The sequence below is a fragment of the Ascaphus truei genome, unplaced genomic scaffold (genome assembly GCF_040206685.1).
Source record: "Ascaphus truei isolate aAscTru1 unplaced genomic scaffold, aAscTru1.hap1 HAP1_SCAFFOLD_1443, whole genome shotgun sequence".
NCBI lineage: Eukaryota > Metazoa > Chordata > Amphibia > Anura > Ascaphidae > Ascaphus > Ascaphus truei.
Genome location: NW_027454327.1, coordinates 35,001 through 49,294, shown reverse-complemented (window position 1 = coordinate 49,294; position 14,294 = coordinate 35,001). Strand labels below are relative to the sequence as shown.

General features: G+C 51.9%; 1 protein-coding gene across 3 annotated transcripts in view; it reads right to left on the bottom strand.

Moving 5' to 3' along the window:
* LOC142475940 (plexin-D1-like) overlaps positions 1-14,294 on the bottom strand; it is a 72,994-nt gene that overhangs the window by 36,791 nt on the left and 21,909 nt on the right. For all 3 annotated transcript variants that reach the window (XR_012791210.1, XR_012791211.1, XM_075581604.1), the window contains exons 4-11: positions 13,648-13,748; positions 12,246-12,378; positions 11,377-11,554; positions 10,953-11,061; positions 10,438-10,534; positions 5,196-5,300; positions 2,081-2,170; positions 693-786 (exon numbers count right to left, since the gene is read on the bottom strand). Coding sequence is in view for 1 of the 3 variants with exons in the window: in XM_075581604.1 (XP_075437719.1) it covers positions 693-786; positions 2,081-2,170; positions 5,196-5,300; positions 10,438-10,534; positions 10,953-11,061; positions 11,377-11,554; positions 12,246-12,378; positions 13,648-13,748 (907 nt within the window). In the remaining 2 variants the exon portion in view is untranslated. The remainder of the gene's footprint in view (positions 1-692; positions 787-2,080; positions 2,171-5,195; positions 5,301-10,437; positions 10,535-10,952; positions 11,062-11,376; positions 11,555-12,245; positions 12,379-13,647; positions 13,749-14,294) is intronic.

Genomic DNA, 14,294 nt, shown 5'->3' with positions numbered 1-14,294 from the left:
TATACAGTGTGTGCATGCTGTGATATATAGTTGTATACAGTGTGTGCATGCTGTGATATATAGTTGTATACATTGTGTGCATGCTGTGATATATAGTTGTATACATTGTGTGCATGCTGTGATATATAGTTGTATACATTGTGTGCATGCTGTGATATATAGTTGTATACATTGTGTGCATGCTGTGATATATAGTTGTATACACTGTGTGCATGCTGTGATATATAGTTGTATACAGTGTGTGCATGCTGTGATATATAGTTATATACAGTGGGCGCATGCTGTGATGTATATAGTTGTATACAGTGTGTGCATGCTGTGATATATACAGTTGTATACAGTGTGTGCATGCTGTGATATATAGTTGTATACAGTGTGTGCATGCTGTGATATATAGTTGTATACATTGTGTGCATGCTGTGATATATAGTTGTATACATTGTGTGCATGCTGTGATATATAGTTGTATACATTGTGTGCATGCTGTGATATATAGTTGTATACAGTGTGTGCATGCTGTGATATATAGTTGTATACAGTGTGTGCATGCTGTGATATATAGTTATAACCAGTGGGCGCATGCTGTGATGTATATAGTTGTATACAGTGTGTGCATGCTGTGATATATACAGTTATATACAGTGTGTGCATGCTGTGATATATACAGTTCTCTTGTTGTGCTCCTTACACACCTGTCACCATGGCCGGATTGTCAAGGTATTGTCCGTAATGTCCCCTCAGCTGCAGATTGACTGGAAAGTGTTGGCTCCTATCAGACGTGCGCAGCTGCCAAACAGGGAAAAAAACAGCTGTACTATGAATGGCCGAGTCCAGCCTGCGAGGGGTGTGCGACTCTACCTGTCTGTGTCTGACTGTGTCTGACTGTGCGCCCTGACTGTGTCTGACTGTGCGCCCTGACTGTGTCTGACTGTGCGCCTGACTGTGTCTGACTGTGTGCCTGACTGTGTCTGACTGTGTGCCTGACTGTGTCTGACTGTGTCTGACTGTGCGCCCTGACTGTGTCTGACTGTGTGCCTGACTGTGTCTGACTGTGTGCCTGACTGTGTCTGACTGTGCGCCCTGACTTTGTCTGACTGTGCGCCCTGACTATGTCTGACTGTGCGCCCTGACTATGTCTGACTGTGCGCCCTGACTATGTCTGACTGTGCGCCCTGACTATGTCTGACTGTGCGCCCTGACTATGTCTGACTGTGCGCCCTGACTATGTCTGACTCTGCGCCCTGACTATGTCTGACTGTGCGCCCTGACTATGTCTGACTGTGCGCCCTGACTATGTCTGACTGTGCGCCCTGACTATGTCTGACTGTGCGCCCTGACTATGTCTGACTGTGCGCCCTGACTATGTCTGGCTGTGCCCTGACTGTTTATTATTTATTTCTTTATAAAACGATTTACCAGGAAGTAATACATTGAGAGTTACCTCTCGTTTTCAAGTATGTCCTGGGCACAGTTATGATGACAAATAATACATGGTTACAAATACAGTTACATAAGTGAACAGGGTATACATTATATACAAGACATTGCATGCACAGCAAGAGATAATATATATTATAGGCGTATGTAACAGTTACAGACCAGATTAAATGTGAGACAGCCTTAGTTTTGAAAGAACTTAAACTGGTGTTGGATGTGACTGTGCACCTGACTGTCTGACTGTGTGCCTGACAGTGTCTGATTGTGTGCCTGACTGTCTGACTGTGCGCCTGACTGTTTGAATGTGTCTGACTGTGTCTGACTGTGCTCCCTGACTGTATCTGACTGTGCGCCTGACTGTTTGAATGTGTCTGACTGTGTCTGACTGTGCTCCCTGACTGTATCTGACTGTGCGCCTGACAGTATCTGACTGTGTGCCTGACTGTCTGACTGTGCGCCTGACTGTCTGACTTTGTATCTGACTGTGCCTGTGTTATATATTTATAAAGCTTGTGCATAAGAACTCCTATGTATTTAATTGCATCCATAAACTGCTTGGCAACAATAGATGTCACTCTATTTCTTTTCTGGACTATCACACACGCAGACAGCCTCACCAGGACTCAGCCTCACCAGGACTCACCAGGACGCCGCTGCATTCGACTGCTGAGGAATTAATCCATCTGGCTGGGAACATCCTCCCCGCTCCGAAGTCACATTCCAGATCCCGGCCCTAGAGTGAGAGACACAGCAAACATCTGTCAGGTCGGCCCCAGCTGTGTGACGTGCGCGTCTCTCGCTGGGTGTGTGCGTGGGAATTATCCGGTGTCACTGTGCGCCAGCATGTGACGTGCGCGTCTCTCGCTGGGTGTGTGCGTGGGAATTATCCGGTGTCACTGTGCGCCAGCATGTGACGTGCGCGTCTCTCTCTGGGTGTGTGCGTGGGGATTATCCGGTATCACTGTGCGCCAGCATGTGACGTGCGCGTCTCTCGCTGGGTGTGTGCGTGGGAATTATCCGGTATCACTGTGCGCCAGCATGTGACGTGCGCGTCTCTCGCTGGATGTGTGCGTGGGAATTATCCGGTATCACTGTGCGCCAGCATGTGACGTGCGCGTCTCTCGCTGGGTGTGTGCGTGGGAATTATCCGGTATCACTGTGCGCCAGCATGTGACGTGTGCGTCTCTCGCTGGGTGTGTGCGTGGGAATTATCCGGTATCATTGTGCGCCAGCATGTGACGTGCGCGTCTCTCGCTGGGTGTGTGCGTGGGAATTATCCGGTATCACTGTGCGCCAGCATGTGACGTGCGCGTCTCTCGCTGGGTGTGTGCGTGGGAATTATCCGGTATCACTGTGCGCCAGCATGTGACGTGCGCGTCTCTCGCTGGGTGTGTGCGTGGGAATTATCCGGTATCACTGTGCGCCAGCATGTGACGTGCGCGTCTCTCTCTGGGTGTGTGCGTGGGAATTATCCGGTATCACTGTGCGCCAGCATGTGACGTGCGCGTCTCTCGCTGGGTGTGTGCGTGGGAATTATCCGGTATCACTGTGCGCCAGCATGTGACGTGCGCGTCTCTCGCTGGGTGTGTGCGTGGGAATTATCCGGTATCACTGTGCGCCAGCATGTGACGTGCGCGTCTCTCGCTGGGTGTGTGCGTGGGAATTATCCGGTATCACTGTGCGCCAGCATGTGACGTGCGCGTCTCTCGCTGGGTGTGTGCGTGGGAATTATCCGGTATCACTGTGCGCCAGCATGTGACGTGCGCGTCTCTCGCTGGGTGTGTGCGTGGGAATTATCCGGTATCACTGTGCGCCAGCATGTGACGTGCGCGTCTCTCGCTGGGTGTGTGCGTGGGAATTATCCGGTATCCCTGTGCGCCAGCATGTGACGAAGCAAACCGCTGCACCGTAGCGCGTTCATTCCCTTCTCACTGTGACTGGGCACTAGAAGAATAGATTGCAAGCTCTTCAGGGCAGGAATTTGAGGTGCAGGTTTTGTTCTGCGCTGCAGCAAAATGAATACGAGTCGTTGTTGTTATTAGTAATAGTTCATTAACGTTTTAACCATTGCCCCGTTTTTGGTGCACTGCAGGAATCCGCCCGTTAAGTGCCGGCTTGGAACGGACGCAGAGGAGAGATTGCAATGCATTCCATGCGACAGATGCCCGGTGTATCTTGGGCCTTTGCTTCTGAGCCGCTCTCTATGATGCAGGGAGCACCAGAGGGTGACACAGGGTGATAGATTGGGAGGAGTAACCGAGCATTCATTGTAGTGATACAGAGGCACCTAGAACCGGAGCGGCCAACTCCAGTCCTCATGGGCCACCAACAGGCCAGGTATTAGGGATATTGCTGCTTCAGCACAGGCAGCTCAATCAGTCCATGCTTCGACTGAGCAACTGATTGAGCCAGCTTTGCTGAAGCAGGGATATCCTGAAAACGTGTCCTGTTGGCGGCCCTTGAAGACTGGAGTTGGCCGCCTCTGACTTAGAATAAGACTCACAGCGCAGGTTTATAAATCAAAGACGCAGTATAAGGCTGAGTCCATGGTGCCTCAGCCCGTGCGGAGGCGCGCGGAGGCTGAGGGGAAGCGGGTGCTTTCCCTGGCCTTGGTTAGCGCGCCGTCCGGGGGCGTGTCGGTCGGGGGGCGGGCCAGTGACGTCACGGAGCTGGTTCGCCCTCATTGGGCGAACCGCTCACGTGACCGGCCCTGCGCTCCCATGAGCGCGAAAACGTAAAATTTTCATAAGACATACGCTTCCGCACGCTTGCGGAAGCGTGAGCGAGCCCCTGCTAAAGCCGCTCTCATTGCGGCTGCAGGGGCTCACTGCCGAGCAGCAGCGCGCCTCAGCACGGGTCAACGCCTAAGCACTGACCATGCCCGAGGCCTAACATACACCATTTATTTATCAATATAAACATCTCGTGCCACCAAAGGAGAGAGCAAGAGAGAGAGCGAGAGAGCGAGAGCAAGAGAGCGCGAGACAGAGAGCAAGAGAGAGAGTGAGAGAGAGAGCAAGAGAGAGAGCGAGAGAGCACAAGACAGAGAGCAAGAGAGAGAGAGCGAGAGTGAGAGCAAGGGAGCGAGCGAGAGCAAGAGAGAGAGAGCGAGAGCAAGAGAGCGACAGACAAAGAGCAAGAGAGAGAGAGCGAGAGAGAGCGAGCAAGAGAGCGCGAGACAGAGAGCAAGAGAGAGAGCAAGAGAGAGAGCAAGAGAGAGAGCGAGAGAGCACAAGACAGAGAGCAAGAGAGAGAGAGCGAGAGTGAGAGCAAGGGAGCGAGCGAGAGCAAGAGACAGAGAGCGAGAGCAAGAGACCAAGAGCAAGAGAGCGACAGACAAAGAGCAAGAGAGAGAGAGCGAGAGAGAGCGAGCAAGAGAGAGCGAGAGCAAGAGAGCGAGAGACCAAGAGAGAGAGATCGAGAGCAAGAGAGCGACAGACAAAGAGCAAGAGAGAGAGAGCGCGAGAACAAGAGAGCGAGAGAGAGCAAGAGAGAGAGAGCAAGAGAGAGAGAGCAAGAGAGAGAGGAAGAGAATACGAGAGAGCAAGAGCGAGCGCGAGCAAGAGAGTACAATAGAGAGAGCAAGAGCGAGAGAGAGTATAAGGGAGAGCGAGAGAGAAAAGCTTCTCTACATTACATAGACACAAAGCAGCAAAGTGAGACATAGCTGTGCACCGTGCAGCAGCAGAGAACAGTAAGGAGTATCTTGGCACTGCATTTACTACATGTGCTTCCCAGAGACAGAGAAAAGAAATTACCCGGGATATGTTTATGTTGGACAAGGGCAGCCGGAGGTCCTGGGTGACCGCGGTGGGTGCAGGGGACAGGCTTGTAGCGGTTATTCTGGGACAGTCTGTGCTGTTCTGCAACAAAAGAAATGACTGAAATGACACGCAGTCTGCACACGCGGATTTACACGCTTCAGTCATGTAACCATCCCCTCATGCTTTCCACGGACATTATTACCTGTGTTTTATTCTGCGCCAGAGACATCAGCCTGAAATATATAGTGTAGTGTGGCCTTCATCCCTCAGATTAAGCACACAATGGCCCCTACTCTATACCGCTTCCCAGTGCCAGGGAAGAGCTCAGCTTCATTCTAATGTGTGGGGCTGTAATAATTTCCAGCGCACATCCAATTCAAGGCCCACTCATTTATGAAGCACGCGTGTGCAGTTCCCTGCCTCCTGATGGGAGCGCTCTCAGTGTAGCACGCGTGTGCAGTTCCGTGTCTCCTGATGTGAGCGCTCTCAGTATAGCACGCGTGTGCAGTTCCCTGCCTCCTGATGTGAGCGCTCTCAGTGTAGCACGTGTGTGCAGTTCCGTGTCTCCTGATGTGAGCGCTCTCAGTGTAGCAAGCGTGTGCAGTTCCCTGCCTCCTGATGTGAGCGCTCCCAGTGTAGCACGCGTGTGCAGTTCCCTGCCTCCTGATGTCAGCGCTCTCAGTGTAGGACGCGTGTGCAGTTCCCTGCCTCCTGATGTCAGCGCTCTCAGTGTAGCACGCGTGTGCAGTTCCGTGTCTCCTGATGTGAGCGCTCTGTTTAGCACGCGTGTGCAGTTCCCTGCCTCCTGATGTCAGCGCTCTCAGTGTAGGACGCGTGTGCAGTTCCCTGCCTCCTGATGTGAGCGCTCTCAGTATAGCACGTGTGTGCAGTTCCCTGCCTCCTGATGTGAGCGCTCCCAGTGTAGCACGCGTGTGCAGTTCCCTGCCTCCTGATGTGAGCGCTCCCAGTGTAGCACGCGTGTGCAGTTCCCTGCCTCCTGATGTGAGCGCTCTCAGTGTAGCACGCGTGTGCAGTTCCGTGTCTCCTGATGTGAGTGCTCTCAGTATAGCACGCGTGTGCAGTTCCGTGTCTCCTGATGTGAGCGCTCTCAGTGTAGCACGCGTGTGCAGGTCCCTGTCTCCTGATGTGAGCGCTCTCAGTATAGCACGCGTGTGCAGTTCCCTGCCTCCTGATGTGAGCGCTCTCAGTATAGCACGCGTGTGCAGTTCCGTGTCTCCTGATGTGAGTGCTCTCAGTATAGCACGCGTGTGCAGTTCCGTGTCTCCTGATGTGAGCGCTCTCAGTGTAGCACGCGTGTGCAGTTCCCTGCCTCCTGATGTGAGCGCTCTCAGTATAGCACGTGTGTGCAGTTCCCTGCCTCCTGATGTGAGCGCTCTCAGTGTAGCATGCGTGTGCAGTTCCGTGTCTCCTGATGTGAGCGCTCTCAGTATAGCACGCGTGTGCAGTTCCGTGTCTCCTGATGTGAGCGCTCTCAGTGTAGCACGCGTGTGCAGGTCCCTGTCTCCTGATGTGAGCGCTCTCAGTATAGCACGCGTGTGCAGGTCCCTGCCTCCTGATGTGAGCGCTCTCAGTGTAGCACGCGTGTGCAGTTCCGTGTCTCCTGATGTGAGCGCTCTCAGTATAGCACGCGTGTGCAGTTCCGTGTCTCCTGATGTGAGCGCTCTCAGTGTAGCACGCGTGTGCAGTTCCCTGCCTCCTGATGTGAGCGCTCTCAGTGTAGCACGCGTGTGCAGTTCCCTGCCTCCTGATGTGAGCGCTCTCAGTGTAGCACGCGTGTGCAGTTCCCTGCCTCCTGATGTGAGCGCTCTCAGTGCAGCACGCGTGTGCAGTTCCGTGTCTCCTGATGTGAGCGCTCTCAGTATAGCACGCGTGTGCAGTTCCGTGTCTCCTGATGTGAGCGCTCTCAGTGTAGCACGCGTGTGCTGTTCCGTGTCTCCTGATGTGAGCGCTCTCAGTGTAGCACGCGTGTGCAGTTCCCTGCCTCCTGATGTGAGCGCTCTCAGTGTAGCACGCGTGTGCAGTTCCCTGCCTCCTGATGTGAGCGCTCCCAGTGTAGCACGCGTGTGCAGTTCCCTACCTCCTGGTGTGAGCGCTCTGTGTAGCACGCGTGTGCACATGTTCCTGCCTCCTGATGTGAGCGCTCTGTTTAGCACGCGTGTGCAGTTCCCTGCCTCGTGATGTGAGCGCTCTCAGTATAGCACGCGTGTGCAGTTCCGTCTCCCGATGTGAGCGCTCTCAGTGTAGCACGCGTGTGCAGTTCCCTGCCTCCTGATGTGAGCGCTCTCAGTATAGCACGCGTGTGCAGTTCCCTGCCTCCTGATGTGAGCGCTCTCAGTGTAGCACGCATGTGAATTTCCCATTTCTCCTGATGTGAGCGCTCTCAGTGTAGCACGCGTGTGCAGTTCCCTGCCTCCTGATGCGAGCGCTCTCAGTGTAGCACGCGTGTGCAGTTCCGTGTCTCCTGATGTGAGCGCTCTCAGTGTAGCACGCGTGTGCAGTTCCCTGCCTCCTGATGTGAGCGCTCTCAGTATAGCACGCGTGTGCAGTTCCCTGCCTCCTGATGTGAGCGCTCTGTGTAGCACGCGTGTGCAGTTCCGTGTCTCCTGATGTGAGCGCTCTCAGTGTAGCACGCATGTGCTGTTCCCTGCCTCCTGATGTGAGCGCTCTCAGTGTAGCACGCGTGTGCAGTTCCCTGCCTCCTGATGTGAGCGCTCTCAGTGTAGCACGTGTGTGCAGTTCCCTGCCTCCTGATGTGAGCGCTCTCAGTGTAGCACGCGTGTGCAGTTCCGTGTCTCCTGATGTCAGCGCTCTCAGTATAGCACGCATGTGCTGTTCCCTGCCTCCTGATGTGAGCGCTCTCAGTATAGCACGTGTGTGCAGTTCCCTGCCTCCTGATGTGAGCGCTCTCAGTGTAGCATGCGTGTGCAGTTCCGTGTCTCCTGATGTGAGCGCTCTCAGTGTAGCACGCGTGTGCAGTTCCCTGCCTCCTGATGTGAGCGCTCTCAGTGTAGCACGCGTGTGCAGTTCCCTGCCTCCTGATGTGAGCGTGACTCGGATCACACTGCTCATTCCAAGTGTTAGTTGGGACCCCAGGGCTGGTCCGGAGAGTTTATCATAACACACAGGCTCGGCTTTGGCAGGGGTGCGGGAGAGGTCCCGTAGCCAGGAGCGGACATAACCGGCACGAACAAGAGTCCCCAATATTCAACCCAGTCTGACAATCCTTTGTGACGTCAGATAAGAGACGTCATGAGCGTCTGCACCACACCAATGTATAAAGGGTGCTGGACAGGCTCCTCATGGGGGGAATATGGGTGGTCCTGGTTAAATTACAAGGGTCCCGAACAACCCAAGAAACGGGAGTTTTTATTAGAATTTCTGCCCAGTACTTGATTTTTTTTTCAATTAATTCGAGATATATATTTTTTAATGAAAACAAGGACCCAAAATAATATATCGGAAGCACATTGCAAATCTATATATATATCTATATATCTGTATCTGTATCCGTACACGTACACATACAGACACTGTATATACTGTATATGTTATGCAATGCTTTGTAGTGGAGGGATCGAGTGATACGTGAGGTCTATGGATATTTTTGCCTTTAATCCATTTCTACATAACAGGGACGGGTGAGGCTATTGTGCAAAGTAATACTCAGTATTGCTTCATCTTCTACAGGCGGCTTTAACCCAGTCATTGCTGGATGGGACCTGCACAGACTTCCCCAGCTCCTTATTATCACGAGATCCCTGCAGCCTGCACAGAGAGGCATCTGAGCGGGGCGGCTGGTTTGGGTTTCAAGACAAATATACAAAGCTGGAGAGAGACAAGTTCTGTGTGTGGCTCAGACCTCCCCCAGCCTGGGACTGGGGGGGATTAGGCTGACACGGCCCTGCCTCCTCCGCTCCCTGTTACCCCGTTTGGGTGACAGTTGTATCTACCAGCGAGGGGACCACTTGTGGTGTAAAACAAAGAATTCAGACACAGGATAACCCATTCATTGCTGGACACAGTGGGAATCTTAGTCAAAGGGCCGTGTGTCAAGAGCATTTTGGGGCAAAATGTTGCAGAGAAGCATTTTTTACTGTCCGTGTATCGGGGGCGGGGGGGTTTGGTGCATTTTTGCCGATGTTGGGAATTAGCGAGGAGTTTCCACGATGCAGATACAGTAACAGAATGCATCACATTGAGTGTCAGTGTCTCAGTCCCTGCGCGTGCGAGGAGGGGGGATCCTCTCAGACGGACACTTTGCCGGGGGACAGGCATGACCTGGTGTGAGGGTACACGAGGCGGGACTGCCCCACCTGGTATATGACCAGCAAATTCACTGCATAAGGAAATAATAACAATTTTCAGCGTGTAATGCGGCTGATAATGAGTTTTGGGGTAATATCTTCTCTAATTAGGGAATGGGATAGCTAGGAAAGTGAGATTCAATTTCAGCCGCGCAGCACGAGCTGCGGATAATCAGATTAGCGCGGATCAGTGAGCGCTCTGCGCAGGTACAAACCTCGTTAGGGCCTCGCTGGCTCCATACATTAAATCATTCACAAGGCAGCACAATAAGGCAGCACAATACACAGGGGTTCCCTGTAATGAGGTGTCTGTCCGGGGGAAATTATCCAGAAATATCCTTCAACCCATCAAAACCCCCAGAAAAACTGATGTTTTAGTCTCCAGGCAACATTAAATCCTACATTAAATCCTTCCTACCTACCGAGAGTACCTATCTTTATTATATACTTATAATAAAATAATACATATAACAGGGACACATACCTGGCCCCTCCTAATATACAGATATTAGGCACATATACTTGTCCCCCTCCTAATATACAGATATCAGGGACACATACCTCCCACCCCCTCCTAATACACAGATATCAGGGACACATACCCCTCACCCTCACCTAATACACAGATATCAGGTACATGTACCTCCCACCCCCTCCTAATACACAGATATCAGGGACATGTACCTATCACCCCTCCTAATACACAGATATCAGTGACACATACCTCTCACCCCTCCTAATACACTGATATCAGGGACACGTACCACGCACCCCCTCCTAATACACAGGTGTCAGGGACACGTACCTTTCACCCCTCCGAATACACAGATATCAGTGACACATACCTCTCACCCCTCCTAATAGACAGGTGTCAGGGACACGTACCTCTCCCCTCCCCCACCCTTTCTTACCTGCAGAGATGTGCCACAATCGGAGGAGTTGGAGACACACAGGTGCTGATCCACACACCAGTAACAGGACCAGGAGGCTGTCAGGCAGCTGGTGCACCTGCAATGTGGGGGACACGCGCTCTCTTATCTCTGTATAGTACAGCATTATAAGTCTGTACTCAGCACTGTCTGCAATGTACACTTCTACAGTGTATAACCTTACACTGTATAATGTATCATCATCATTACTGATGTTTCCACAGCACTGTGCTGAATGGAACGTGACATCCCCATCAATCTCTACCCTGAAGAGCTTGCAATCAAAACATTGGACGTGGGCAAAGCAATAAAGAATCCGTTGTCTCCCACTTCAGAGGTTAGTGCCTTAGCTACAACACCACCCCATATTATGTAATAACAGGGCAGGGCCAAGAAGCAAGTTACTGCAGGGAGAGACACCCCCTTACAGCCCCGAGAACAATGGAATGTGGGGCGCAGAGTTTCTGACACGACTCTCGGTGATTGGGGTATCTTACGGGGTTTTAGGATTAATCTCCCTGGTCTTCATGCAGTTGTAGATGACAAACGTGTGCCAGATGATGCTGGTCCCTTCTGCCGTCACCGCCATGCGGACTCTCACGTGATCTGTGCAGGAAACAAAGCAACAAAGCCCAAGGACATCGTGACCTTCCACCTGATTACTTCCATAGTTTCAGATTTCATTCAATCGTCAACTTAAATATGACCGGTGAAAGATTGATGTTTAAATTCAGTTGGATTGGAAATGGGGAAGGGGTCCAAGAAATGATTCTGAGAAATAGCCAAACATGTGCAGCCAACCGGGCCATTGAAGTCAGATCCGGTGGCGAACGGAAAAGTACAATGGTTACTAATCGATTACAAAGACATATATGACGAGACGGCAGCTGCACCGTGGAGCACACGGTGTCCAAACTATACCTTGATTGGGTGGAATATCTGGGAATCTGTCCTTGGGTAGGAAGCAACAGTGAGCCCATTGCTGTCTGGGTTCATAGTAGGAGATGGTCGCCGGTGTGCGCAGGTTGTTCCCGTAGTCGCACGACAGATTCATATTCCTCAAATTGGGGATGTTCCCGGTAATGTGGAAGATGATGCTCTGGGGGGGGGGAGAAGACAAACAGAATGCTGAACCCCAGCAGAGGTAGCGCTCGGTGTATGGAGAGCTATGGGATCCTCTCAACAAGCAATGATTTAAGACTTTCAGGGGATCCCCTGTACAAGAGATGATTTAGGGACTTCTGGGAGGCGTGCCCATAAAGATTATCACGGGATCTGTGAGTTCCAGGCTCAGTCGTGCATAATTCTCTACCATCCTCCCGAAATCAGCAAAGATCAGGCCCACCTAAGAGCGTAAAGAGGTTGACCAAGCAAAGAGTTTTATTTTGATCGGTTTACTGATCAATTTGATAGTAGGGTGCACTCACTACACCAGATAACAAATCGACCAACGGGTGCACAGCAACAAGGTCCCGCTGATTGCGGGGCCACAATTGTTGTCAAAATAGAAAAAGTGGCATTCCACGGGTCTTCCAAAGGTTATTCCATTTATCGTCTTTGGAAGACCAATGGAGCCTCTTTTGACTACTGATCAATTTGACCGTGACGTTAGGTAAGAGGTGGGGCAGGATTTGCTTCAGCTCATGGCTGCAGAGGACCAGAGGCCTATTGAGGCCTAACATCATATAAACCAGAGTGACTTAAATAAAATACAAGAGATAATTGACCCCGTATACATTTACAGGGTCGCTCCGCAAACACTGAGACCTCCAGCCCCAAATAGTTCTCACCTTGGTTTCAGAGGCGATGTCGATTTTATCCGGGATGATGGTCATTGATGGGCACTGATTCACCCCTCCCTCACTTGTGCTGGTCCAGTACTGAGGGTCCTGTGAATCCCGGCACTCCTGCTCCAGGGAACATCTGCAGGAACCAAGAAGAACAGGGCCCAATAAGCAGAGCTTCTCTCCAGCCTGGGCCGGTTTAACCAACACGGGTACAGATCCAGCGTGGGAAACCCATTGGGTCTTATCCTACAGTTAGAAACTTAAGTGTGAAATCTCACACTGTGCTGAGCTTCCGCAATCCAGGAACCTTCAGTGAGTGAGACGTGTAGTCAGCGTAACCCCTTGGGTGCCAGGGAAGCACGACACATATCGCACCCCAGAGGTTAATGGAATGAAGCTGACTTGACGTTAGTGATACAGACAATAAGTGAGACTGCATACGAATGAGTAATTATTCCCAGATAAAGGCAGCCTCAGCATTCAGTCACCTCCGTGACCCTGTGAAAGTATTTGAAATTCATAGTATAAAGTGTCCGGAAGAGATGTGGTGGTTAATTACACACATAATTGTCGGGAGTGAGTCAGGACGCAGCGCTTCTGGTCCTGCTGAAGGCTTCTTTTGCCTGTAAGACTGATGACCCCTTTAACATTTCAGTTTGCTAATGAATACGTGGATTTGTGGTATGTGAGTGATTAGTGCGCGATTACGGCCACGGCACATTTAGCACGACCACGAGGACAGCCACAGAGCGCGCATGCGCAGAGGCGACGGCGCGGCCCATTTTTCGCGAGACAAAATGTTTTGATTTCGTCTCGCGACGGGCGGGTCCCGTGAGCGGTTCTCCCCAATGAGGACAAACCAGCTCCGTGACGTCATCGGCCACGCCTCCGACGCGCCCTCCCCGTCGTGAGGATCTGTAGTCCACAGATCGCTCGGCGGACAGGCGCGTGCGAGGCCTACGCGCTCCGTCGCCCGACGCACGTGCCTGCACCATGGACTCGGCCTAACGAGAGAGCTATCCTTGTGAAAAGGGTCACACTCACTCCAAATGAGAGAAGCAAGATTTCCGCGACACATTTCTCTGTGATTATAGAACACACGGATGTGTGACGTTTAGGAGAAGGACAAAAAGGTTACGCTGTTTTCTAAAGACATTTTTAAAGTGTCCTGAGTATTAAGACCAGTGCTCCCAGTTTGAGCCCATACTCACTGGCACAATGACACAATGACACAATAACACAATGACACACCTCTTCTGTATTCTGCAGCATTTACATACATCCCCCATCTTTAGTGACTTCTACGAGTATTCAATTGCATTTGTTTTCCAATTTGTGAAACATTATTTTGGGGGGGGGGGGGGTGGGGGGGGTTGGCCAGGGGGTGTCAGGGAGGAGAGAGGACCTGGCTTCCATGGTGCACCATCCGCAGTAAGCGTCGCGGGCTCCCAGGCAGTCGTTGCAGTTCTGGTACTTCTCACACGCTGCCACCCTCACGTGGGTCATCTGGAAGAGGAGGAGAAGGGCAAACCTCAACCCCAAGCACAGAGCTGCCACCGTGTCACCGGTACAATCACCCCGGAGTTCGCTTTGTCTTTTTGGGGCGTGCACGGGTTTCCCACCACACGTGAAACCTGCTATCAGGGAGATGCCAGGGGGGGGGGGGGGGGGGACACAAGGACATCTCGTAATCTTCCCCCTGGGGGGCACTGAGAGGACGGGAACTTTCGTCAGGGAGAAAGCGGAAAAATGAGAAATTGCTCAGCGAAATGTCAGACACTCGGACAGATACTTGGAGGCAGGCGAGAGCGCGATGCGCCAATAAAGCACAAGGAAAATACTCAGGGCAGAGGTTCTCAACTCCAGTACTCAAGACCTACCCCAACAGGTAAGGTTTTAAGGACATCCTGCTTCAGCACAGGTGGCTCAATCAGTGGTTCAGTCGAGTCGAGCCACGATTGAGCCACCAGTGCTGAAGCTGGGATATCCTTAAAACCTGACCTGTTGGGGGGTGGGGACGGGATTGAGGACTGGAGTTGAGAACCCCTGATT